This window comes from Condylura cristata, unplaced genomic scaffold, assembly GCF_000260355.1.
Source record: "Condylura cristata isolate star-nosed mole 26May11 unplaced genomic scaffold, ConCri1.0 scaffold00038, whole genome shotgun sequence".
Lineage (NCBI taxonomy): Eukaryota > Metazoa > Chordata > Mammalia > Eulipotyphla > Talpidae > Condylura > Condylura cristata.
This window is the reverse complement of record NW_004567139.1, coordinates 634499-653302: the sequence shown is the minus strand read 5'-3', so window position 1 is coordinate 653302 and position 18804 is coordinate 634499. Positions and strand designations below refer to the sequence as shown.

Here is an 18804-nt window from a genome sequence, read left to right as displayed (position 1 = left end):
CCCTGCACCTTTGGCCTGTACCCCAGCTCTGTATGCATAAATAAATAAATCTAAAAAAACCCCACAAATGTAAAGGAACAACTTGATAATATTCTATTAACTTTTAAACAAAACATTACAGGTGGATTCATGCTTGACTTACTCTGGTTCAGGAGAACATACACCTGTGTATGACATGTATGTAGGACAAAATATGGATGAGAAGAACACATGTAATTTCAAGATAGAAATTATTGCTGAGAAGGGAGAGAGAGGAGTGGGCTCAGAGGTGGACAGAGCTTCAAATGTATGTGTTACATTTTGTTCATGAAAATAAAGAAAAGGATTTGAAGCAAACAGAAAAATCTTAATATTTGTTAGATCTGGTAGATAGTGCTTGATTATTCGATTTTCTGTGCTCTCCTTTTATATGTTTGCAACATTTTATGAAAAACAAGTAGGAGCATTTTTTCCTACTAAGGAAGGGGAAAGGAGCTAAGAATGGAAGGTGGTATCGACCGACTCATCAGAGAGAGGAGGAGACTAGTTAAAATTAATCTCACTCAATGAGCTTTATTTTTTCACAGGTCAGGCTGTTTGTTGAGACAACTGACTTGGTTAAGAACTAGAGGAAGAAGAAATGGGAAAAGGAGTGAAGGCTAGGTCTTGGGAAATGCACCAGAACCAGGCGGAGTAATACACAGGCGGGAGCGTGAAATCAGCGCTGGCTCTGGGGTTTGCAGTCAGCTTCCTCCGTACAGACTGACTTCTGTCTGCTGGGGCTGGCCCTTTGCTCCTATGAGGTATGGGCTGGAAGAGTTTCCATTTAGCTAAATGCAGCCTGTCACAGGTAACAGGCAGGACCCTGTTACCAGGCAGGATGTAGCCAAAAATAACCCATAATTAAATTCTGAGCTGATGGATTTTTAGAGAACTTCAGGTTCCGATAACAGTAGGCAAAGTCTCTTCAGAATCCAAAATCATTGCTCAGGCAAGAAGGGACCGCTCCCCTGAGGTGAGTGGCGATCCAGCCCCTTCCAGATGTGCATTTGGGTCCAGTTTGCCTGGCGGCGGAGAGCGTGCTCCATGTATCTGGATACTTTCAAGAAACAGGGAAAATGTGAAGAATCAAGAGCAACTTCATCTTAAAAACCTTGGCGAGGCTCGGGTATCTTAAGATCATGGCAAAGCCAGCCTTGTGGGTTCATACGACGAGTTTCTTTAAAACAAATTATTTACAGGCATAGTGATGACCTGTAGGTGATCCACCGGTCTCCAGGGGATTATTGCTGCTCGTACCTGACTGCTATGTGATAGTGTGCCCGCAGGCGCCTCTCACAGTGGAGCAGTGGTCGGCAAACTGTGGCTGGAGGACAAACCCAGCCTCCCTCTGGATTTTGGACGTGGGCTTTACACAGCCTCACCCAGTCGCTTCTGTATCGCCTTGGGCTATCTTTGAGCTTTAGTGTCAGTGGTAGCTGGTTTCAAACAGACACTGGGAGCTGGGGCCCCACCTGCTGATTACTGTGTGGAGGGCACAGGTCGGAGCCTCTGAAGAGAGGGAGGTGGTACTGCCTGGGATTCACGCTTGTGACTAAGTCTTATGATCAGGAACGTGATGACTGCTAATAACTTTGGTCATAAAACTTGTCAGAGATGCATTTTGTCTTGTACCTAGGATCTTCACTATAATGCTGACAGTATATACTGTCGCCATTTTACAGATGAGCAAACAGATGCTTCAGTGGCAGAGTCTGTCCCTGGATGCAGCCTCCTGACTGAGGCCTGCCCTCTAACTGCCAGCTTCCAGCACTTTCCTCCCTGGCGCGCAGCTCTGTATTGTATAAACATTACCGGAGTCCCCAATCAAGGAATCAAAGGAGCAACTTCAGAGGGTGGCGCTGAGGGAACTGACCTCAAGGGCCCCTTCCAGGGGCTACCTAGACGCCGCAAATGGCCTACACTACAAACAAGACTCAAATCGCTCTGGCCACAATTCACCAACATTGTACTTTCTTTTTAGAGATTAGAAAAAATCTAAATGGCAATTAGAGGATTATAAAAGAATTAAAAGTGCTCAATATTGCTGATCACTAGGGAAATACAAATGGAAGCCACAGAAATACCAGTTCCATCCTCTACAGTGATTATAAGGACAATGTCTAACAAGTATTGGCCAGGGTTTGAAAATACTGGAACGCTTGCATATTGCTGGTGAGACTGACAAGCAGGTGGGCGGCTCCTCAAAACGTTAGAGCTGCCAGGTGACCCTTCCATCTCTCCCTCTAGGTGTCTGCCTAACCCATCGGGAGTCATTTCCACACAGAAACCAGCCACTAGCCTGGGACCCTACTACACGCCACTTTGAAATGGCTGGTATCAGTTCAAAAAATCCCACAGACAGACAAATCTGTGCCCAGGCCTCAGACTGGTGTCATACATGATGGCCACAAAGTACAAACCACCCTGACATCCAACTGCACACACAGTGTGGCCCACTGCCATGTGGTGAATACTTCCTAGGCAGTAAAAGGAACCGAGGACTGACACCTGATGACACGCGTGACCCCAAGAACATGTGAAAGGAGCCACACGCCACGCATGAAATGCCGGCAAGGTCAAGTCTGAGAGACAGAGTGGGGGCGGGGGTCCCAGGGAGCAGTTTCAAGTGGGCACAAGGCTTATTTTGAAGGTGATGGGGAAGTACTAGTACTTACCCAGCTCTGGAAATACACTCCAAGCCACTGACTTGTATGCTTAAAATGGGTGAATTTTATGACCTAAGTTATTCCTCAATAAAGCTGTTTCTTTAAAAAAGGGCTCCATCGATTGCCAAATATCCAAAATTACAAACCCACAACATTCTCAAAATTTTAAAGTGATTAATGACATCATATGCAATGTTTCACGAACAAAAATTAAATCAAGGGCATTTAAAATTCCCTGGACAGAAACACAAACTGGAGTGGACGGCACTGCCGCTGGGAAGGGCACAGCAGCCTGTCTGTGCCCTCCCTGGCCCCAGTGGGTGCAGACTGAGGGTTTCAGCAGGTCTGGAAGGAGCCAATGTCTGCCAGGGGGCTCTGTCTGCACTTCAAGGACCCTGAAAAGCGCAGCGTCAGGAAAACCAGGGGCCAGGCCAGCCTACGCCTCCAGCTGGTGGGCACGTCATGGCCACAGATGTGCACCAGCCGGGTCGCACGTGGGCCGCCCTCTCCTCAGGCAGCCTTGCAGTCTTGGCAACTGCGGGCGAGTGCCAGCGACGGGACTGCAGGGCTCATACTGTTCCATGTGTTGGACAAAGTCACACTGGGTTAAATGAAACGTCGTGGCACTTAGCTGCTAGCGTGTTGTGCATTTTATACTCAGAGGCAAGGACTCCTTTGCATTTGATTCTAGGATGCAGTGATGTCAGAACCTTACGTGTTTAAAGTGGTGACGCTTTATACTTAAGGCGCTTCCCTGTCCCCTGCAGGAAAATGGGCTCGGAGCCTGTAGGAAGAGCAGGCACTCTTTAGTCCACTTGAGATGGGAATGAGACAACCTGCCTGTGATTTCAGTCTCACTCTGCTGCTACTGGTAAGGTCATCTCTGGTGCAGTGATTTGCCAGACGAGACACTTATGATTCAAACAAAGGCCGTCACTGCGGCGCATCTGATGACAAGCCTCCCGGCTGTGTGCTTATGCACTGGAGGGTTGGCGAGGTTCTCAGAGCTGCCCTCGGCGCCATCTTTCTCTCTGAAGAGAGCTGTTTTATCTTTAAAGGTATCTTTGGGGGGAGTCGACCTGGAGAACTATTGAAGGTACTTGTGATTCTCAATCCCGAGGCAAGAAAAGCACTCGAAGAGACTGAAGGGGTTGGAGCCAGCAGGCACAATAGAAAACCGTGGTCCAGGAAACCAGAGGAACAAATATCTTTCCTGACTTCTGTGCGCTACCCCCCAACTATCATCAGGACTGCAAGGTCCCTGAGGTTAGGGACTGTATCTTTTTGTTTTTGTGCCCCTGGTGCCTAGCGCAGATGGCCTCAGGAAGTGTTGAGCACACAGATGAATCACACGCACAAACAGATGAGTTGTGTGCTCCCCTGTGGCTGAACCCGGCTTTGTGAACGCTAAGGGTGGGTGGGGAGCTGATGCTGCAGAGGTCCTCAGAGTTTTACAATGACTGGGGGAAAGCTGGGGCTACCATTTGAAGAGAGGATGGGAGAAGTACCTCACAGAAAGGTTGTAATCGGCTTTCAGATAAACAGCTTGAAAACCACAGCACCAGAAACGTTAACATCACCACCAAAATGATTATCAGGAAATGAAGGGTTACTGCCCTCATGATTTTTTTTAGCTTTGTGCAGACCTGCAGCTAGCTGTCCAGCAGGTGGCCACTGCATGGTGACATGTCACCCATGAAGGACACACAGGTGCATTTCTTTCCTACATGATTTTATGTGTACATTTCGCGGGACGTCTAGCGATCTGTTAAACTGGGAAGAGACAACTGTGGTTTTCTGTCCAGAGGCCCAGGGGGCTGGGGGGGGGCAGGCCAAGGATTCTAGGAGGTGGGCCAACTCTGTGATGAAATCATTTCAGGAAGCAGGGCCCACCCTGAGTCGGGGCTTGGTATCCCCAGCGGTGAGAAAGGTCTGCTGGAGGTGAAGGAGGTGAAGGACAAAATCCCCCCCCCCTCCAATTACCTTAAAAATATGTGCTTTGAGTATGTGGTGTCCCAGCTCGATGGTCTGCTGTCGGTTTAGTTTCCCCTCTTGGCGGGAAAACCAGAAGGCAAGTAACGTGTGACCGCTCCTGCAGAGAAAAAGCAGTGCGTTAGCCCCGGGCCAGCCCCAGCCGCACGGGGAGCCCTCCCCCACTGGTCTGCCCCTCCACTGCGCCAAGGGCACCCCTTGTCAGCAGACCCTGGGATGCTCCTGGCGACGGGTGAGTGGGGAGCACGGGAGGCTCCTAGCTCTTTCAGCCCTTTACTCAGACTGCAGGTGTGAACTCGCACAATGTCATTGCCCCTGGCCCGCACCCAGCCCCACACAGAGCGCGCCAGGCTCCTGGGCTTCAATTTCTGCCCGTCGGCTCCTCGCCTGTCCGAGGCGGCAGTGCTCCTCAGGAGCTGCTGGGGCCTAGTTTGCTTTCCCCAGACAGCCGTCCCCGTGGCCCTCTCTGCCACCCCAGTCCTCCAGCCTCAGGCCTTCTCACCTCACAGGCCACATTCCTCCTCTGGGATGCCCCTCAGTAACCCCAGGGATTAAGTGCCTGGTCCCTGAACAAGCCTTCAGGGATGATGAGCCCCCAGGCCCCACCGGCTCCCACCACACACTGAGGAGACAGGCCGCACCTGGTCTCAGGCAGCGTCCACCATCCCGGGCACGCTGCCCTCCCGCACGCCAAAGGCATGCCTGGTAACAGCCCCGGGAATGCTCCCCTCTTCTCCTGCCTCGATCGGCGCCCTACATGCGCTGCTTCAGCAGGCGTGTGAGGCCTCACAAAGACAGCCCAGGGAGGGCCGTGAGAGCAGAGGAAAAGCAGCCTGAGCCCTACTCTGCCCTCAGGCTGGGCTTCTTGCCACACAAAGCAGTGCATTTCTTTGGGTTGTGTTTGGTCCATGTGTGTTGGGGTTTTCTCTTCTTCAGGCTCGAAGCACGTTAACGACATGCTCCCTTCCAAGTGAATGTACATGTGCAAGTGTGTGTGAGCATAAGGCCTGCGTATGCAAAGCGCTGCATTTCTATGTACATGTATGGCAAAAGTCTGAGTTATTTATCAGCATATTCTCCATAGTGTATCACAGATACACATGCTCAAAGTCAACAACATTCTTCAGAAGAGAGGGGGGCACTGAAGGCAAGACGCGGCTCAGGTGGGGTGTTCCTCCCTAGGCCAGTGCGGACTCTGGACGCCTAGGACCGTCTCTCCAGTCCTCGTGAGCAGGTCCTGTGTATCACTGGTAGCACGACTCTTCTAGTCATTTCACTTGGGGTGTCATTGAAGAAGGAAGTGAAATCTTTATCTCAGTTTCAAGTCTGATGAATTCAACAAACAGAAGAACAGTGGGGAACCTTTGTGTTCACTCCTCCCTGGAAGGAGACCCCAACTGCCTCCTGGACGATGCCCTCTCCTATTCAAGACTGACCACTCTGCCAGGCCTGATATTTGAGGATGCCTCACTACAAAGTCTGAGAAGAAACTGCAACCCTTCTTCTTTTTTAAGCTTCAGTAAAGAACTCAGAGCACAGGTTGGGCTGGCTTCCCTCTGACGTGAGAATCATCCACGAGAGGCATGATTCCGAGGAGACTTTTAAGCCAAACTCTACCAGGCCTCCCTGCTGGTACTAGGGGTTGAGTCTTGACACTGCAGTGTCAGCAGCCGCTGCAGCATGAGTTTGATCCCCCACCAGGGAGCTGACCCACATGGGGCAGCAGACCTCTCCTGTCTCCCCGCTGCTCCCTTCAGCAGTATTTCAAAAGATCTGTCTGTTCTGCTCCCCACTCTGTCTCTGGTGAATCCTCGCTCTCCCTGCAACTCTGGCCTGTACCCCAGCTCATGCATCCATAAAGAAATCTTTAAAAAAGAAAAAGAAAACTCAACTATCCTTATCTTTGACTTCACAGAATTTTTTAATTCAAGTAGGTACCAGCTTTCCTTGTGTGATTGGGTAAGATTAACCACAGTGGGAAGAATGTTATTTAAATGAAAGAACAGCTTATATGATGATTCTTGTAGCCTGCACAGAACCAGCAGTATCTTTGAGGCCCAGGAGCATTTCACAAGGATGAAACCTAGAAATTGCTGCTGAGCCGTTATGTATCTTTTCAAAGTTCAATTAGTTGGCAGGTTATTTTGACAGAGTATAGGTAAGAAGATAGTGAAAAACATATATAAAGTGCCTCATGTCAAGACCTCAACATCCTATCCAGTATCAACAATGACATTACTATAGGGCCTTGGTTTAAGCACAATATCTCCTAGGGACTCAGCCTTGACTGTGTGTAGTGATGGCAGCTACTGAGTCAGGCTGCTCACCCACTAATTCAGGTCAGCAGAGAGAATCTCACCTATCAGGGTTAAGGCCCAAAGCTCATGTCTGAAGAGGAAAGGCATTGTAAGTTAGAGCAGCACTGACTTTCTGCTCGTGCCTTTGTTTACGACCATAACCAAGAAATCCTGGAAAGACCTTCGCAATCTCCAGCAGGCACTCCAGCTCGCTCCAGTGACCGTGTCCACTGGGCATCGGCAGGGGACAGTAGCAGTGGACACAGGGCAAGGGGAGGAGGAGATGGCAGTGCAGTGTGTGGGCGCCGGCACGTCACGTTACTCATGAAGGGTGGTCCTGGGCAGTCACTGGACTCGAAGCTGCCGAGGCTCAGGACACAGGGGTAATAGCGACTCACCCAGAGTGCTGGCATTTCCCCCGTACCGTAGGGGGCAACATGGTGCCGACCTGAGAATGTGCCACTACTTGTCTGTATTTCTCTGTTTATCGCACCTGCGGCGCGTTCCTTTGGCCTGACCGTTGTCCAAGCTCACCAGGAGTCTCTTCACTGGCTCTCTTTTCCTTTTGGTCTTTTTAATTTTTTTATGTTCTCCCTCCAGCATCTGGCCCTACTGAGACTTTCTCTTTTCTTGACAGCAGCTTGGTACCTTTTCTCCCACTTCCTTCAGTGATGTCACTTGTTTGCTTTATGCCCCATTTCTCCTCCTCCCCTAGCTTGCTCTCCCTAATCCCCTGGCCGCCACGCTCACCTCCACGTGGCTGGAAAGCACGAGACTGCTCTTGTGTGGAGATGCTAGGTGGCTAAGCTCCTTTTAACTGCCTGCAGGGTGCCTCTGTCTCCGAGGGTACTTTCCATGGCCTGTCAAATGACGGAGTCAAAGCTTTTCTCAAAACTTAGCCTCTTTAAGATCTCATTTACACAGCCAAAGATCTTAGCAGCTGTTTTTCTCTCCCTTTACACTTTCTCTCCTTGACGATCACAAAAGCCTTATTTTCTCCACCATCTTCTCCTGGCCCGTGACAAAAAAGCTACACTGTGGAAACCTGGCCAAAATTCTGCTCAAGATTTATCAAGAACTTTAATTCCTCCTACTCACGACCTAAGCTCCTTAACATCATGCCTTGGAGTGACCCACTAAAACATCTCCAAACCTGTCCTGCCCACTGCCTTGCTCCTGCCAGACCTCTCTGCCAGACATGGTGCCTCTTCATTCAAGATGAGTTCTGGTCACTCTACCCTCACCTTCCACACATGCACAAGACCAAGGACTTCTGAGCACCTCCACAATGTCTCCCCCACATCTCTGGTTGCCAGTTTGCACCTCAGAGGCCTGGCATCGATCACCTCGTCTACCGCTAAGGGCCTCATGACGAGTGTCCCTACCTCAGTCTCTCTCTGATCCACCTTCCATACGCCACTGGTCACAGCTATTTTTCACAGTATCAGAGTTATCTGATTGCTGTCTCCTCAAAATGTAAGAGACTCCCCATTATTTACAGAGTAAGTGGTACAGCCTCAAACATGGCATTGAAGAGTTTTCCCTACTGACAACTTCCTATCAGTCATTTTGATTCTCTAATCAGATCTCACAGATCCCCAAGGGCCCTCAGGTCCTCACGGCTCCTCTGCTGCTGCTCCTGCCACCACCCCACCACCTTCCCGGGGTTCACAGCGCGCGCCCACCCCGTGCTGTCTAATGGAAACATCTCATCTGTCAAGGCTGCAAGGGAAGGTTGCTCTGTCCAGGCCCTCGCTACTGTGTACTGTGGCACTGCCGTTGGCTGCCGAGTGTCTGACTCGTGTTGAGTGGGGAATGGCCTCAGTGCGTGGGTGGGTGACTCACACTACCAAGTTTCTCTCGTGCCTGTCATGGCCCCTGGTGCCAAGCAGACACGTTACGAAGCTTGGCTTGGTGAGTGAGTAACGCTGAGCAGATGGGTCTGAGGAAGAGCAACACAAGGACTTCCTTTGCATTTCACTGCCCATTTCGGCCTTGACGTTGAGGCCTATCTGTCGCCGCCATTTGATTGTGAAGTGAGTGTGACTGATTCAAATTTGGAGCCTTGCTTGACAATCCTGATCTTTTTCACCTCCCACTGGTGCCTTCAGTTCAACGCTGGTGGTGCTGCCTGAGAGTGTCCTTGTTGTTCTCCATTCCCGGCAAACAACACCCACACCTCTTTGCAAATATCCTCATCTCCCTCTTCAGCCTATCATGCCACTTTGGTATGTTCTTCCCATGACTTTCTCAGGAAACCTGGACACAAAACACGCTTCCGGCATCCTGCCCATGAGGTGAGTGGCACGGAGTGGTGCATGAGGGTGCAGAGAGGGCACTGTGGCATCACTGCCCTTCACGCGGACTCTGGACAGTGATGTACCTGTTCACGTCCACTTTGCCTCAAGTTTTCTCCTGTCCTTCTATCCTGTGAAAGCCTCACTGGCCCCAGGAGAGTGGCACTGCCCCGTGCCCGACAGTGAGGGCGCGAGGGGCCGGCAGGGCTTCCTGAGATGGAAGACTGTCCCCATGGGGTCGTCAGCCTGGAGCTGGCAGGGCTTGAAGACGGATGGCGTCTCGCTTCTTCCTCCACGTGCCTCAGCTCTATTCACCCCTCCAGTGCCTCACCTGGCCTGGAGTTACAGCTCCTTGTAAATGTGTCTGTTAAAACCACTCGCCTGTAAATGTGGTAGACCAATCTATCTTATTTATATCCGTACCCCCTGCAGGGCTTAACACAGTGCCTTGGATGTAAGACTTAATAACTGCTCCTTCGTGCCTGCTGAAGCGCGTGGCTTCCCTCAGCCCTCTGCTTGGGAATGGAGTGAGCCAAGGACACTGCCAGTGGCCTTGTTCATGCATTATTCATTCCTTAAAAAAGTACTGAGTGAGTACCGGGCGCCCTGTGAGCCCTCAGGAAGACCAAGGTGAGTGTGACTGAAGAGGTTTCTGGCCTGAGCTCACGCACATCCAGAAAGGAAAGTGGACACTGAACAAATATTCCTGTATGTGTTAGAAGGAGCTTGATAAGCAGCAGAAAGGTAGATGGTTGATGTGGTAGCACCGTGAGGGACTGGCTTGCACAGGGTGGCAAGCGGCCGTCTCTCAGGAGCAGTGGCACTGAGCTGAGATGTGAAAGTTGGCAGTGAGAGATCTGGGTCCGCGGGAGCCCAGGGAGAGCGGACCGCAGAGGCTGGGAAAGAACTCAGTGTGGCCGAGGAGCTGCAGATGACTGAATGTGACCACAAACTGGGGCATCAGAGGCAGTGAATGAGCTTAGCGTGCAGGCAGAAGCCCCCTGAAGAATCCAGCTCTGGCTCTGGCCTATTGACAATAGGAGTCACTGTGGGATAGTCAGGATGAGGCACACGGTCCAATTTGTGTCTTTAAAAGTCACTGTGGCTGTTGGTGGAGAATGGACTGACAGAAAGACCAATAGGAGGCTGAAGTTGTCCATGCACAGCCTAGCTGGTCAGCAGAGAGGGAAATAAGAAAAATCTGGGTGGTAGAACCAGCTGCTGACGGTGACAGCAGACACCCATCTCCCAGCTGTGGGTCCTCCCAGCTGAGAGGCCAGAAGGCGATGAGGGCCGATTTTACCAAATATGAAGGTCTTTGGAAAGTCTCTAGAGACAGCGGAGTGAGTCGCTGACCGCTCCCAAAAGAAAACGCACTGCCATATCCCACTGAGGGGGCGGTAACTCTTGGTTGCTCTGCCTCTCATCTGGGCTTGACAAAGTAGGAAAGCCTGAGGAGCCCTATCTTTTCATCAGCCAGTCCTGCTCCAGGCACGCTTTAACAGGGCAAATTTAGCTTCTATTTCCTATGCTATTTACACTACCAGAAATTTCCCTCAGCCACCTGTTCCTATTTTAGAATTGTAGGTGAAGTTTTTTTTTTTTTAAAGACGTTTATTTATGCTTACAGAACTGGGGTACAGGCCAGAGGTGTGGTGGGTGAGAAGATTCACCAGAGACAGAGTGGGGAGCAGAACAGGCACATCTACTGAAATACATTGCTGAGGGGAATAGCAGGCAGGTCAGGAGAGATCTATCACACCATGTGGGTCAGCTCCCTGGTCGGGATGGAACTCATGCTATAGTGGTCTCAGAGAGCTTTATAATGTGGTGCTTTAACCCACTGTGCCACCAGGGAGAGCGCGGTGAAGTTTTTTTAACTACTATTTGCTATACTACCTACACCCCATCTTCAAAAAAAAACCAAAAAACCTTTTATAGTATTATATAATTTATAATAATGATGCTCTTTCCCTCTTATCACAGCAGAACTGTTTTTGTTATATTAGAAAATTTCATATGACTTTTTATAAAAACACATAATTCTCAATTTTAAATAGGGTGGAGAAGCCTTCTGATTATCAATTAATCTGGATTTGGAAAAGGCAAGAAGATTGTTATTGCTACCCATCTTTAAGAGTGAGAATCTTAAAGTTGGGAGCAGTGTGCCTATTTGGCTAACAGGTACGAGTCCCATGATTTTGCTAAAAGGAAACAAGCTTGTAAAGTTGCAGGACATTCATGCAGTGTGACAGAAGGTGAAATGGACATATTCCAAGCTAAGCATGAGATTTCATGTTGCTTCTCCCTTGCATTATATAACAAGACTATGCATGACCTTGCATCACTAGAGTAGTACTTCAGACCTGAGTCTCCTATTTATCCTTGATGCCTACAGTGAGTTAGAAACTGGATTAGATAAAAACAAACAAACAAACAAACAAACAAAAAACACCAAAACAATGTATGGACAAATGAAGACAAATCCCCAATAATATGATGGATCAATGAAATCTCTACATGGAAATCACGTATCAGAAGACGGACTTCCCCTTTAGCAGTAAAGAATGAGGAGAAAAGCAGATCTAGACCCAGACAGAGATGGAGTTAGTATTTCCAGATTTCCAGGCAGGGGAGGCAGCTCCCGGCAGCTCAGCCAGCTCCCGGCAGCTCAGCTAGTGGGGGACGCCAGGGGCAGCTCCCGTCTTGCTGCTCTGACTCCTCCAACCGCGTAAGGGCTGATTCAGCTCCAGCAGCCCTTTCGCTTTTCTCATGATCCACCCCTTTACTGAATCCTGTCCTCAAGGTTTCAGGAGGCACAACATACCTCGATTGAAGATTTGGTGTGGGAGCCTGCAACGGATGTTGGGGTAACCTCAAGTTTGTGCTTTCGTGAGGTTAAAGTCAGTTAACTGTTCTCCCTTCTGGAGATTCAAGTTGGATGAAAAAAAACAACAAAAACCCACTAAACAGGGCCCTTCCTGGTGGCATAGCAGGTTAGAGCGCTGCACTGCAAAGCTAAGCCAAGATGACCGAACTCAGTGCATGTTCGATCCCTGCCCGGGAGGTGACCCACTGGCAGGCCAGACCTCTCCTGACCCGCCCGCTGCTCCCCTCAGCAGTGTACTTGGTCAATCTGCCTGTTCTGCTCCCCACTCGGCTTCAGGTGAATCCTCTTGCTGCCCCTACACCTCTGGCCTGTGCTCTAGTTCTGTATGCATAAATAAATTTTTTTTTTTTTTAAAAAAAGCCCAACAAGCAAAATCACCACCCTGAGCAGCTCAATATTTTCTGTCATTTCAGATACATGTATTCTACATGAAGCCAGGCAACACAAGCTTCTAGCATGGAGTCAGTTTTTCTGTACAGTGAGAACACTCTACTTTTTTGAAGACCAGAGGCAACTCTTCTCTGATACTACTCTGTGGCATCAACTTTGCAGCACCAGTTCTCCAGCATGGCCCAAACAGGAAAAATCTCAAGAGGACATTTATTATTAGCAGTCAACTCTGGCTGCAAAGAATCAAACACTCAACTATTCCCAAAAGTACAGAGCCTTTACCCACCCATCATAAAATTTACTTCTAGTTTGAAGAAATCAGGGCAACCCAAATCAGGCTTCCAAATCACCACCTCACTAAATAAAGCTCACAAATTTCCTTGTTTTAGTCAAACAGTCAAAAGGAAGGCAGTGGGGTGGTCTCATCTTCCTAGCAGAATCATTAGCTATCAAGTGGCTGATCTGAGCGCCACTCCTGGGAAGGGTGGCTTGATGCCATGGACAAAGACATAGTGCATTAGTGGAGATCCATTCTGGGCAGCCTAAAGCTGTGCAGAAGCTGGAAGTGGAGAGCACAAGGCTGGTGGCCCTCAACTGTCTAAACCCTCAAATTTCAACACCCCTATCTCTAACAGGTTGGATAGTAAAGGCTGGTGACTACTCCTCTCAAAGGCTTTACTTAAAATTTACTGAAAATGCACATGTTTTTTCAAATGGGGTTTCTACCTCTCTCTTATTCACATAATAGCAGAGACTGGTTTATTGGATTAGTGAGTTAATCTGATCTCTCAGTGCCTGAGGGAATAAAATACAGGGCAGATTAATTTCAGAGTCTGACAGAAGTATGACAGTGATGAATAGTGGGAAGAAGAAATCAAAATAAGGTGATAAGGTCTTAGGTTTGCAAGTGTGGAAGGGGCATATTTTATTTAGAATTGTAAACGTTTTTAGAAATTTTAAGTTTTCATGTGATTATAGAGATTTTTCAGGGATATCGAGACTGACAAACACAGGCACACTGCTAGCGAGCCGAGAAGAGACACCTATACTTCACTTCTTCCTGGGACAGTCTGACGCCTGTGCAACGTCAGCTCGTCCTTTCGGCCGCCAGTGCCCCTCGGGCGCCTCCAGGATGACCGGCAGTCTGGTCTTTAAAGTGAAGGAAACTAGCTCAGCTGTGGGGCTTACCGCTGGCTCCATTACTTCCTCTTTCCAGTACCATCCTCAGCCTCCTGGCTCTCTCCAGCTTAGCAGAAGTACTGCCCTGTGGGGTCTATCCCTGATGCAGATCAACTGCTTCCTGGCTTCAGTAGAACACTCTCCTCTCATTCCCTAATAAGGCCAACAAGTTCAGAGAGGGTGAGAGAGAGCTGAAAGCCCAGGAAAGGACCGGCAGAGAGGGTTCCAGAGACACGCATGCCGGGCACTGGCCTCGTGTGGTTTAAGAGGCCTTGAGTGGCCTTCCACAGTCTGCTGAAATGCGTCAGCTGCTCCAGGAAGAGGCAGAGCGAAGGCTGAGCACACAGGGACACGTGCGCGCTGGGAGCAGGGCTGGAGGTCACCAAGACAAACCCTGCCTGGGGAGTCTGTAATCAGATCGTGAAATGGAAGGTAACTGCATCCTGTTTCTTTGAAAGGCTTGGGCTTTGCCAAAAGCATTAATTTCTCAGTGAATTTCCATCTCATTCCATTTGAGGACCCAGGGGACCTCAGGCTCTGAGACCAATACTTAGAAAGGACGCTGGTGTGAGGCCGTGCTGAGTGGCAGGCAGACGCCTACCGACAGATGTCAGGAAGCCTTTCTGCTAAGTCCTGGTTCTGTTCCCTCTTCCACTCTGCTGTTCCGTGACACAGGATGACCCCTCAGCGGCCCTGAGTGTGACCTGGCGACTGGCGGCACCGAGTGGTGTTTGCTTGCGCTCGTCCCAGCACACCAGCCTGGCTGGCGAGCGATGCTGCGACTGCACCGCCGTACCCCGTGCGCGGCTGTTTGCTGCTCTGGGCACCCCGAAGGTGCACTGTGAGCACTGTTAGTGCCGTGGGGGTGCGGCTGCTTGGACCTCCCCCAGCTTTTAAATGCTGACGTGTTCCAGGATGAGAACAGGTCAGCTAGGAAGGTCTCTCGGAGACTTATTTTGAAGGGTTTATTGGGCAGTTCTAGTTCTAGATGGGTCACTTTAGAAAAAAATATGTTTGCCAGCTGTAGGTGTTCAGTGTCCACCACAGCACGAGTGGGGGTTATAATGAAATCCTTTGGGGGTGCCATACATTGCACAGAAGACTCAGGCTCATTTCTGTTTTCTTAAGTCTTATGCCCCAAACTGCTAATAGCAGAGACTGGTGCTGCCTATTCAGTAGCATGGGACTCAGTCAAGGTGTATGTAGGTGAAGGGCCTATTAATGCAAAGAAAGGGGAGGGAGAGAACATCCTGAATACTTTGTACTCTGCTATTCTAGGCCTTCCGCTGCACGACCTCACTTAATTCTCAACAGCTCTAGAAAAGATCACCCCTTTTATGTACATAAAAAGACTGCCTCTGCAACATTCGGGGCTTCCCAAAGGTCGCAGTCCCTAGAAGAGGCGGGCTTTCCATGCCGGTGATCTGACTCAGAAGCTCATGTTCTTTCCACTGCAGCAAGTTCCTTTAAAGTTTCTCTCTCAAGGAAAATCCTACAAAATCCACCCCTGGCTGGAACTCACTTTCGAATGAGCTGGCAAAAGCAGGCTGAACAGCTCACACCCCCTGTGGTGTGCCTGGTAAGGCCTGGAGAAGAGCCCCGAGAACACGGAAGCCTCAGCCGGGCGGGCGGGGGGGCTGTTCTCTGAGTCACAGAGGGGCCACGTCAAGCTGTCAGTCTGCTTTTGAGCTAGAACAAGCTGCTTTTGCTGACTAGGTTGTTGATGTCTGCTCTGTTTCCCAGAAATCAAGAATGTACGTACTTTTAAAAGCACTGACTTTACTAAAGGAATAATTCTTTTAAGGAGGAGGAGTGGAGCACTCTGCGGCAGCGTGCTGGAGGGCTAAGCTGAGGCCGAGGTCAGGAGAAACAATTTTAGGTCCAGACACATCTGCTGAGGTAGAGAAAGAGTTAAGTCAGGGCCGAGCTCACCAGGCCCAGGATGGGGGGCACACTCTTGTCTGCCACCCCTCTCCTCATCCTTCCTCCTTTCTCCCACCAATTTATTAACTTAGTGATACTGGCAAGGGATTCCGCACCTCAAGACTTTGATAGTAAAATGGGGGGCGATGGCATCTTATTTATCAAGGCAGAGTGGCTGATGAGGCTCATCTCTTCACACCTTTTCACCACTTCCCAGACGGGAGCCCATAGGCTGGTGCCCACCGGTCCTCACTGGTGACTGTAGTGACAGTCACTGGCGACTTTAAAAGGGCACTGACAGCTTATAGTGGCTCTGCCCTAAGTCACAGAGACGAACGACAAGCCATCTCTTCCCACATGTGCAAGCAGCTAAATGCATTACAGCCTGGGATCCCTAGTGGGGCAGAGAAAATTATTTAGGGGGACACAGGAGTGTAGGAGAGCAGTGTAAATATCTAAGCAGATTCTTTAAGCATCTTAAGGAAATACCGGGGTGAGACACGCGCTGCCCTCACCACAGCCTCAGGACGGGAGGCCAGGGCTGGTGTTCCCATGGGTGCAACCTCCAGGTGAACTCCTCTCCCTGCCATGGGAAACTCACTCTCCATGCAACAAGTACAAGACAGGTGCGGAACTGCCCGTGACAGCACTCTGGACCTACCTGGGGTCACAGAGAAATTTGGTTTTCTCTCCTTCTTCTCTCCATATAAGCCACTCTCGGAAGGAAGGATGCACAAACATCCGGGTCATGTCTCTGCGCTTGATGAGGAACATGGAGAGGTTCTCCATTCTCTGCTGGAAGTCCTCCCACTCCAGTGTGCCTTCGATGCTACCAGCATTGATGGCCTGGAAGATGTGCTCATCAGTCAGTGGGTGCAGAGAGGCCACGGCCACGTTGAGGAGGGGCATCACCCGATCAAAGGAAGACTGGGTTGGAAACTTCATGTTGCACTGGAGGAGGTAGACCTCCGAGAGCGAGACAGGAACTACCTTGTAGCTAGAGCTTTTCAACACCAGGTAGCCTTTCTCTATGAGGTCAAATGTGAGCTTCAGATACAGGTAGGAGCCTTGACTGAGTGTCTTGAGGTGAGAACTGAGCTTGCCAAATGTGGTATTGTCCATTTTGCCATTAAGTGAAATGTTATTCTGGATCTCTGAGCTGCTGTGTATCCGGTGCAGGATGTAAGCCTGCAGGTCCTGGTCTATGGCTTCATTCTCTTCTAGTCGATCCAAAAATATCCTATGGAAAGGCAGCAGCTTGGTAATTTCCTGAAACAGAGAGAGAGAGAGAGAGAGAGAGAGAGAAAGACTTTCAGTTTCCCCTAACTCTTGTGATAAACTAGGAGGTCCACAAATTTAGTCTGAACTTCAAGCAACCAAGGAAAAGAGGGAATCATAACTGAGAATTAGAATCCTCAGATTAAAACAATCAGGTGCACAGGAGGGTCACAACTTTTCCTAATATTGAGAATTAAGATAATTTTGAATGGCTCTTAACAAAGGGTATTTTGGGAAGGATTTAGAGATAATATTCTAAATAAGATCCCTAAAATAGACAATGGAGTGTCATATAGCTCTCTTGTTATACCTTTTCTCTGGGTAAACAATGGCGCAATGTCAAAGTATAATTCAGTAAGAGCAATGGAGGAAGACCAGAGAATGCTGTATACACACATGGCTTTCTAACCCTCCCCCGTAAGTGACTTCATTCTAATGTGGGACTGAAGGCTATGGCTTAGCCTAGAGGAACACTCTGAAGAGTGGGAGGTACCTTGGTGATGTGCTCAGAATTAATTCTATATACTTCCACATAGAGAAGTTATACTGACAGAGCTTCGTGGTGACTCTTGTGCTCTGGATTCCAACTCTTTACATTTGTTCATGGACGTTGTTCTCTCTCTTGCATCAGTTTCTTCTCTACTGGATCACCAGACAATTCCTTCCAGCTACTGTCCTAGATCTCTGTTGCCATATTTAGCAAAGTTTCACTGACAGGTTTTCTCTACCTAGTATCTGATTCCTCCCTTCCCTGTCCCTCCTCCAGCTGCCCCAAACAGGTGGCACCCCCACCACCTCGCTGACAAGGCCCTTGTCGGGGTTACTGGTGATGTTCATCTTGCTTCAGTCCTCATCTTCCTCAACCTCTCAGTAGGATCTGACCCCGGGGGTCACATCTCTCCTCCTGATGTCCCTGCAGCTTCCTCTTGGCTCACTAGCCACACTCCTCCCTGGTCCCCGTGCCGGTTTCCCTTTCATCTTTCATGCCACCCAGGGCTCAGGTCTCCATTCTTTTCTCTCATCCCACCTCTTCAGTTTTTAGAACAGTTAACTTTGTCCCATGGTTCTAAACACCTATATGCTGAAGTCTAAGTTTATGTTTCCGCTGAGCTCAGATGTTACATCTCTCTCTACTCAATATTTACACTTGGATCTTCATGGAAAAGCCTAATCTGATCACCTTCTTTTGTCAGCAAATGGCATCACCACCAGCCCTACCACCACACTATAGGCGGTATCTGTGATCTTTCTCTTTTCCTCAAGCCACCATTTATCAATTGATCACCAAAAGCCCATGATTCATTCTTGAATCCTTTGGCTCACACCTATATTCAGCTCATTATCAAGTCCTTCTGACTCTCCTTCACAGTAAGTCCAGACTATGACTCTTTCCCAGGTCTCCCAACAACAAACTCTGAGTCATCATCACCTTTCATCTGCACTTCAGCTTCTGTTCTTGATCCTCTCCACTTTATTTCCTTCACAGCTGCCAACCAAAGAAATCCTCTAGAAAGGCAGATCAGATCTCAGCACTGAGGCAGGAAAGCTGGAGAGGGTTTTGCTATTCACCCTATTCAAGTTATGTTCACCTTCACTGACCAGTATTCCACGGGTCTCCACAGACTTAACCCTACCTGAGCTTCATTCAACATGCTGTACCTTTTGGCTTCTCTGTTGTTTGTGCTCCTTGCTGCAACATGAGCTGTAGGAGGGCAGGGATACTGACCACCTTGCTCAGTGCTTCATATCCTTACATGTGAGATTAGTGCCTGATATAAGAAATGCTGGGGGAAATGATCAAAGATGATGGCTCATTTTTTAAAGAGTTACATACTATTTCACTGTCAAAGATGAATAAAACATTTTTAAAA

General features: G+C 49.2%; 1 protein-coding gene across 2 annotated transcripts in view; it reads right to left on the bottom strand.

Annotated features, from left to right (window-relative positions):
• The window catches only part of TANC2 (tetratricopeptide repeat, ankyrin repeat and coiled-coil containing 2), a 278089-nt gene that overhangs the window by 30451 nt on the left and 228834 nt on the right, over positions 1-18804 (bottom strand). For both annotated transcript variants that reach the window (XM_012733089.1, XM_012733090.1), the window contains 2 exons: positions 16317-16924; positions 4671-4779 (listed from right to left, as the gene is read on the bottom strand). In XM_012733089.1, coding sequence (XP_012588543.1) covers positions 4671-4779; positions 16317-16924 — 717 coding nt within the window. The remainder of the gene's footprint in view (positions 1-4670; positions 4780-16316; positions 16925-18804) is intronic.